Source organism: Protobothrops mucrosquamatus, unplaced genomic scaffold (assembly GCF_001527695.2).
Source record: "Protobothrops mucrosquamatus isolate PMUCROS unplaced genomic scaffold, P.Mucros_1.0 scaffold1118, whole genome shotgun sequence".
Lineage (NCBI taxonomy): Eukaryota > Metazoa > Chordata > Lepidosauria > Squamata > Viperidae > Protobothrops > Protobothrops mucrosquamatus.
This window is the reverse complement of record NW_015387336.1, coordinates 11,529-20,225: the sequence shown is the minus strand read 5'-3', so window position 1 is coordinate 20,225 and position 8,697 is coordinate 11,529. Positions and strand designations below refer to the sequence as shown.

At 39.6% G+C, this 8,697-nt stretch overlaps 1 protein-coding gene across 2 annotated transcripts in view; it reads left to right on the top strand.

Annotated features, from left to right (window-relative positions):
* ARL6IP6 (ADP ribosylation factor like GTPase 6 interacting protein 6) overlaps positions 1-8,281 on the top strand; it is a 19,803-nt gene extending 11,522 nt beyond the window's left edge. The window contains exons 3-5 of one of the 2 annotated variants that reach the window (XM_029284915.1): positions 1,954-2,004; positions 3,873-4,005; positions 7,059-8,281. In XM_029284915.1, the coding sequence (XP_029140748.1) occupies positions 1,954-2,004; positions 3,873-4,005; positions 7,059-7,152 (278 nt within the window). In that variant the 3' untranslated portion in view covers positions 7,153-8,281. The remainder of the gene's footprint in view (positions 1-1,953; positions 2,005-3,872; positions 4,006-7,058) is intronic. The other variant, XM_015820315.2, reaches the window with a different exon arrangement.
* The last annotated feature ends 416 nt before the right edge of the window (positions 8,282-8,697 follow it).

Below are 8,697 nucleotides of genomic sequence, written 5' to 3'. Positions count from 1 at the left end.
GACAGGCTCGGTGCCGGCCCTCTTTCCCTGGCCACAGGAGAAGGGGAGGCGCAGGCTCTCCACCTGAGCGGGCAGGCGAGCAAAACCCCGAAACTTTTTGCGTTCATTTGCAAAGAAGCAGCGAAAGCCGGTCCAGCTGGTCGTCGGGGTGCGGAACTGGGCTGCGGACGCCTGCCCAATCGGGTGGAGAGCCTGCGCCTCCCCTTCTCTTGCGGCCGGGGAAATTAGGACGGACTGGGACCGCTGGCTTCTGGCTGCGTGGCTGCCTCCCTCCGGAGCTGTCTTTCCCCCCCGCCATGCGCCACTGACGTCTTCTCTTTGCAAAGGAACGAAAAAGGTTTTGCTCGCCCGCCTGGGTGGATACCAGAGTTGGCGGCTCTAACATCCTAGTATCGGCCACAGGAAAAGGGGAGGCGCAGGCTCTCCACCCGGTTGGGCAGGCGTCCGCAGCCCAGTTCCATACCCCGATGAGGTGGGGCCGGGGGGTGAACGGACGTGGCTGCCCGGGCCGAGGAAGGTGCCACCGATGGGGCCGGGCGGTGGAGAGCCCTGCGGCAGCGGGAGGACGGCAAAGGGCCGCGGCTGCCCGGGCCAAGGTGGGGCCGGGCGGCGAAGGGGCGCAGCTGCCCGGGCCGAGGAAGGCGCTACCGATGGGGCCGGGTGGTGGAGAGCCCCGCGGCAGCGGTGGCAATGGGAGGACAGCAAAGAGCCGCGGCTGCCCGGGCCGAGGTGGGACTGGGCGACGAAGGGGCGCAGCTGCCCGGGCCGAGGAAGGCATTACCGATGGGGCCGGGTGGTGGAGAGCCCCACGGCAGCGGCAGCAATGGGAGGACGGCAAAGAGCCGCGGCTGCCCGGGCCGAGGTGGGGCCGGGTGGCGAAGGGGCGCGGCTACCCAGGCCGAGGAAGGTGCCACCGATGGGGCCGAGCGGTGGAGAGCCCCACGGCAGCGGTGGCAATGGGAGGACGGCAAAGGGCCGTGACTTCCCGGGCCGAGGTGGGGCCGGGCGGCGAAGGAGCGCGGCTGCCCAGGCCGAGGAAGGCGCCACCGATGGGGCCGAGGTGGGGCTGGGCAGCAGAGAGTCTCATGGCAGCGGCGGCAGCGGGAAGACAGCCAAGAGGCGCCACGCAGCAGGTGGGGAAAGGGCTGGGCAGGCGCCGTGGGGGAATCTCTCAACTCACAAGATGGCCAAAAGGAGTGGGCGGAGTGGGGAATCTACCGAGACCCAAGGCGACCCTCCTCCAACTAACAGAGGCAGAGGCGGCAGCAGAGCAGGGTGAGGGGCGACCCACCGGGCAGGGAAGAGGCATCCCGAGGCTGGCTCCTTACCTAGGTTCTGCTGCCTTTCCAGCAATCCTTCTGGCTCTTCCTCCGCTGCCACCACGTGCAGTCCAAAGAAGGAAAGAGAGCCCAAAGAAGTTCAACCAATCAATTCAAACTTCGTGAGAAGTTTGAATTGATTGGTTGAATTTTTTTAGTCCTACTTTTTTTTCCCTGGACTGTACATGGTGGCTGAGGACAGGGAGCCGCAGGAGACGGCTGAAAGAGCCGCATGCGGCTCCGGAGCCGCGGGTTGCCGACCCGTGTCCTAGACCCATTTGAAGAGATTAAATACTAAGGTAAAAATATAGGAAAGGGATATAGATTTGGCTTATTTGATCAAATTAAAATAGATTTGTTATTTCTGGTATCCCTTAATGAACTTTTGCTAATAAGGATTGTGAGACTTTTGGGTTTTGTTTATACTAAGAGATGAGATATGGGATGAATAGACTATTTTCTGTATGTTAAGATGGTGATCAGTTACTAATTTTTTTATACTTTTTATTTTTACATTTTTTATTTTTATATTTTTTGTAGTTAGTGTTTTGTTTTCTAATTGTAATTATAATAATCAAAAATTATTAACATTCTTTTAAAATTTAAAGAAAAAATAAAGTATTTTTATTTACAGATTCAGGACATGAAAAAGAGAAAATGGCTAGTCTAGAAACCAGCATTTTAGGTGAGGCTTATTTTGTAAGTTCATTTTGGAATTGTGGCAATTTCCTTATATTTGATGGGAATCCCTTTTAATAGAAATAGAACATTTTTCAATTCATTCATAAACGAATGTATGCTGCTGTATCATTAAAATACCTATAACAGATCTGCTTTCTTACCTATAAGTTTGAATTTTTATAGTTACTTTTTGTTTTCTAATTGTAATCTTTAATAAGAGTTATTATTACAAAAACAAAACATGCTATTGGTCTATATCTAGTAATAACGTTTATGAGAATAGAATGGATGGCGTTCCATCCTACAAAAAACATTTAAATTTCAAATTGTATCAAATTGTGTAATATCCACAGAGTATGGCGGTGCTAAGAATTTCAGACTTTTATCTATTATCTCTTCTACCCACTCCATTTCTTTGTTTAAATAGATGATCACTTTCGACAGATAAATAAGATGAAAAAATAAAGTGCAAACAATAATAATTATGGCTGCAATTCTGAAAAAAGTGAAATGGAGGCTGGTCCTATATAATTAAGGGAGTAACTAAATATATTTTGAGTTATGTTGTGCTTTTTCCTTGGACATCATGATGCAAGTCTATTAACTTTTTGATTTATTCCAGATACTTGTTAACATTTCTTGAGGGTAGAATTGAGACAGTTTTGTTAGGGATATGCAAATTTGAAATGTATACTAATTGTATCAGAAGTGTGTTCAAGGTCAAGATGACCATGTTTTGAAACAGAGGAAAGTTGTGAGGTTGGGACACTTCCAGACATACTGGACCAGCTGTTTCTAACTTAAAATGGGGCATTTTGAATTCAGCATTTTGCATACCGTATATTAATGCTGAAGTTGTAATTTTGAGATTTCATTATTTACATAATTTTTATTTTTTTAAATTCAAAAAGGAGTTAAAAGCTAACAAGAACTAATATAAAGAACAGGGAGAAGAAAAGAAAAGAAAGAAAGTTAAACATGCAAAAAGAATGAATAAAAAGAATTAGTAGTTTCTTATTTTCTTTACACAATTATAACTACAAATACAAAATTATTTCCTATTCTGTAACTACCAAAAACCTGTCTTTTTTCTGCAATCTATTTTTCTTATCAAAAACATTAGTCATCAGTTCATTTTTTTTTCTGTTTCATGCAAAAAGACTATCAGGGGTTTTCATTCAACAACAAACATAGATACTGTCTTTTCTTTACTCAAGGAAATAAATTTAGCCATTTCTGCAAGTTCCATCATCATTACCAACTGTTCTTCCATTGAGGATGGTGCCAAATTTTCCTACCTTTGTGCCCATAATAATCTCACTTCAGTTATCTTATACCAGTGATGGCGAACCTTTTAGAGACCGAGTGCCCAAACTGCAACCCAAAACCCACTTATGTATCGTTGGGTGCCAGGTGGGCGTGGCCCATTGGGTGGGTGTGGCCATTTGGGTGGGCGTGGCCCATTGGGTGGGCGTGGCTGCGGTGGTAACGGCAGACTGGGTGGGATTAAAAAGTTCAATCAATTCCAATTTTGCAAGATTTTTTTTTCCTGTGAGAAGTTGAAATTGACTGATTGATTGAACCTTTTTTTTTTTTTGCACACGGCGGTGCAGGCCTAAAGCAAAACCCAGCTGAAGGCCTAGGACTGGGGCGATGGCGCGCATGCCCACAGAGAGGGCTCTGAGCGCCGCCTCTGGCACCCGTGCCATAGGTTCGCCACCACTGTCTTATACCGTATAAAAACAGTATGCTTGTCCATTTATCCTTGTTTCAATTGCATATTAATCTTTAAGATTCTCTGAATCAGTGTATGAATTTACATCCGAAACTTTCTAGCCTTCCTTATTTACATTTGACTTTTTCTTCCATAAGGATTTTGGAGCCTTCTTATTCTAGCCATGATGACTGGGCTGTCGTGTTGCAGTTTTTCCTGGACAGTTATCTATTTTGATTCATTTGAACCAGGAATGTTTCCTCCTACTCCACTCTCCCCTGCACGATTTAAGTGAGTATCAGTTTAGAAAGAATCCAGTGTGAACAGATATTGGACTTGGAAATTTGCCATAAAGAAATTGATACAATATGCATACTATGTTTTCACATGATCACCTGTATTACCGAGACTTAGGCTAATGATTTGCAGTGTAGCTTAGATAGAGTGTATGAAACATCATGAAATCTGAATCTTAAGGTTTAATGACATTTTTGTAACAATGTAGAGACAGATGTGTTATTGAGATTAGAATTTTTTTTGCTATGATGGATGAATAGAACGGAGGAAATGTGGGACTTAGTTTTTTGTTAGGATTACATCAGTGAAGAACTATAATACACAGAGATGAAAGAAACAGAATTAGTGACTAAAGAGTGGATTTGGAAAAATGAATTGATGTAGATGTTGAAATTAACTATTTGGTTATTTTAAGATTTTGTTTAGAATTATTTTTAAATTACTGATTATAAATAAGTATTTTTGAATTAATGACTGGGTAATTACATTTGTTTAAGAATTGCAAAAATATTATAAATGCTATTAGGGTTAGATATTGGTTATAGTACGGTTAACAGAATAAGAGATGATTACCTCTTATTTATTTGTATCTGTACTGAGGAAAGTTGGAACTCTTTTTTATTTTTTCTTTCTTTTCTCACACTTTTAAACGTCTCCTCTTCTTGATTCCTTTTTTCTAATTTTTATTAAGTATTTTATTTTTTCTTTGAAACTTAAGTATTGTTTTAAAAAGAAATATGAATCTAAAAATAAATTTATTGAAGGCCACACAATTGTATTTGATAAGAAAATGGTTGTAATTTAAACATAAATTGCAAAAAACAACAACAGAATAAGTAGATTAATTTGTGTGCCTTAAAGAAGGGAAACTGGATAGAAAATTTTTAAGTGAAATGATGGCAGAAAAATCAGGAAGTACTTAAGGGTGTGGTAAAGGAAAAAAATAAGGATCAAGAATGAATGAACCACAAATTTACTTTTTAAATAGGTTCAATAATTTGCTTTTATCTAATAGAAATGGCATTTTGTTGACTTTTCTATTAGCAATGTTCACATTTGTATACTAAGGCAACAAATTAAGCAGTTTCAGGAGCTGGCCACCAGAGTGTGTTGTAGCATAATTTTTTACAACCCAAAGTATAAAATTCATTTTTTCCTTGAAAATTCCAGAAAATATAAGTATATTGTACAAAAGATGTAAAATTCATATATAATAGGTCTTGATTGGCCAATCAGAATTCAGTCAGTTGTGTTCGAATTCATTGTTATTCTTACTATCAGAATATAACACATAACTTACAGCTAGAGACTTTGTTGACCTTGGATGTTAAACAGAGCCAGGCTTGGTTACAACTGAAATGGGAGGCCACTTTGATGTGTGCCAGGTTGCAGGCTAGACTAAGAATGAAAAAATATACAGTGCATTCAGAAAGTATTCAGACCCCCTGCACTTTTGTCAATTTTGTTATTCTGCAGGTTGATTCTAAGAAACTACTAATTCTACAATTCATTTTTTTCTCAGTAACCTACACTCAGTATCCCATATTGACAAAGTGAAAAGAGACCTTAGAAATGTCTGTAAACTTATTAAAAAGAAAAAACTGAAATATCACATTGGCATAACTATTCAGACCCTTCGCTCAGTATTTTGTTGAAGCACCTTTGGTGGCAGTTACAGCCTTGAGTCTTTTGGGGAATGATGCAACAAGCTTTGCACACCTGGATTGGGAGGGGTTTCTGCCATTCTTCCTCGCAAATCTGCTCCAAGCTCAGTCAGGTTGGATGGCGACCGTCAGTGGACAGCCATTTTCAGGTCCTTCCAGAGATGTTCAATAGGATTCAAGTCAGGGCTCTGGCTGGCCCGCTCTAGCACATTCACAGAGTTGTCCCTAAGCCATTATTGTGTTGCCTTGGCTGTGTGCTTAGGATCGTTGTCATGTTGGAAAGTGAACCTTCAGCCCAGTCTGAGGTCTTGAGTGCTATGGAACAGGTTTTCACTGAGGATATCCCTGTACTTTGCTCCATTCAGCTTTCCCTCAACCTTAGCCAGTCTCACAGTCCCTGCTGCTGAAAAACAGCCGCACAGCATGAGACATCCGCCACCATTCTTCACTGTTGAGATTATATTGGGCAGGTGATGAGTGGTGCCTGGTTTCCTCCAGACATAACGTTTAGAATTGAGGCCAAACAGTTCAATCTTGGTTTCATCAGACCAGAGAATCTTGTTCCTTCTAGTCTGAGTCCTTCAGGTGCTTTTTTGCAAACTCCTAGTGGGCTTTCATGTGTTTTGCATATTCCAAAAGAAGGCACTGGCAAACAGTGTATGTACTTCTTCCAAGATTAGCATATTTTTATGTGTGGTTTTCATTGTATGTCTTGGTACATACGACTAGACAGATATACAGTAAGTCTAAACGTATCAGGTTAAATAATATTTGTTAGTGTTTTCATACATTGACTATATTGTGTAGTGATAGTTTAAAATAATGAAGAAAGCATCTTTAGGCTAGTTGCTGGTTTGTGTTGGCACAGAGATATGCCTAAAAATTAGTTGTATAATTTGGATGGCCTTAAAATTTATTGTGAGCATATTCTGCCACAATTCCTTACTATCCAAATCCTGTTTGATTGGGATATAGTAGCATGTTTCACTCAAGAAGAATTCTTACATTGTGTCATGGGTATAAAAACACAAACATTTGTAAGACTACGCAAGAAAGTTATCAGCAGTATTTGCCATAATGGTTTATAAGGCTGGCTGGTGGGGTGTGCATGAGAAATCCATATCAGACATTGCTGCAAATCTTATGTGATGACTAAATGCAAAAGTTTGTATACAAATTTAAAATACTGAGAAGGAATTAAAGTTTTTGAACACTGAAAAGGGCAGCTCACTAGGTGTTATTACTGTGTTCAGAGGCAGGTAGATATTAGCATGTAGTAAGCCTTAAAATGAGAGCAGCTTATCTATGTGAAATGTTTCATGGCTTGAAATATCTGTCCTTTCTAATCTGTTAATCAATTAATTGATCTTCTTTTCTTTTCAGGCGACTGACAGGACATTCTTTTCACATGGGCTATAGTATGGCTATATTGAATGGAATCGTGGCAGCTTTCACTATAGCCTGGTATCTTTTATAATCTGCTTTTAAATCTGTTTTTCAGAATATAGCCCTTGAAACCAAACCAGGTAGCCATTTGTATACAATATGATATTTGCTATACACTTCTCTTGTTTGTTTTGTATAATGTTGCTGAGGAGGGAAATATTAAAACACATGAACTGATGGAATTTGACATCAAAAGTCGACCCAGGCATTTAAGGAACCATTGCCACTTTCAGATTCCACTTGACAACCTCGTCTAAGAATGATGTTTAATTCTGAAGATCTTCCTACAGTCGTTTTTTGTATACCATTAAATAAATTTAAAATAAGTTCTTATCTTGATATGTCTCATGAATAGGAACAATTTATGGAATTTGTAATTCAAAGTGTTTTATTTACTGGAATTAGATTTTTTTTATATGTTATTGATTAAAGGAGGTCATGTATCGACCTTAAATTGCTTTGAAAGGTATTTTTTTTCATTGATCCAATGATTTGAAGTGATGTTTTTCCAAGCATGTATTAATTATGCAATATTAACCCTTCTGCCTTCCCAGTCTTTACGCCTCAGATTGCTCTGTATAAGAGCAGACTCATTTCTAGAACTCCATGGACTAGAAATTACTAGAAACAATTGTCTAAATAGCATGTTCTTGGATAAATATTGCTAAATATTTGCAGTATTTGCAACTATTTAAAAATTAAGGTATTTACAGTTGATCAGGCAAAATGAAAAAGATGGAAATCTACATTATTTGTAATAAGTAAAAATGTACGTGTTCTTATTAAAATATGTTGACACAGAACAAATCATGCATTTGTTGAAATATGATTCTGTATTTCTAAAATACTAAAATACTATGGAGAAAGATCCTGTTGCACATTAGAACAACAGGAAAACTTAATGAGTGATTAAGAGTATTTTCCCTTTATACCTTGAACTCACCAAAAGTCTGTGCTAGAGATTCATCGGCTATCAGTAACAAAAATTCAGCAGCTACAGGAACATATCTGTGGCTGCAGGAACTGAAAGGCTCATCTCTTACCAATTATTCTTCCATCAATGGAAGCTAAGTTTGGATCTAAAATGTTAGCTTAATTTCTTTCTGGTTCTTAAGCAATGTCATATGATATCATTACATTTTGAATATGCAGTAAAAAAAATTAAAAAATCCTTTGTCTTATACTTGTTTGTTGGTATGTTTTTCTCTATAAAACTGGTAAGAGACAGCATGCAAAAACGTTTGTATTGAGAAGGCAGGATAGTAATTCATTTGATGTATAGCAAAGCACAATTGTAATATGTATCAAGTATTTTAATTTTCTGGTGTCCACAATAAGCAAATAACTGAATTATCGTAAACTGTTCTTAATTCAATTTTTCCTCTTGCAGCTGGAGGACTAGTTGTGGGCTCAGAAAGAGACATGGATGAATATTTTGGCCAGGTTGTTTAATGCTTTGGAGGTTAAATGTAGGAATGGCAAATGAAGCCATTTCCCATTTCTATTCTTTCAAAAGCACTCTAATGTTCTCATCAAAATGGTCCAAATTGTGCTGTAGGAATCAAACTTCAGTAGC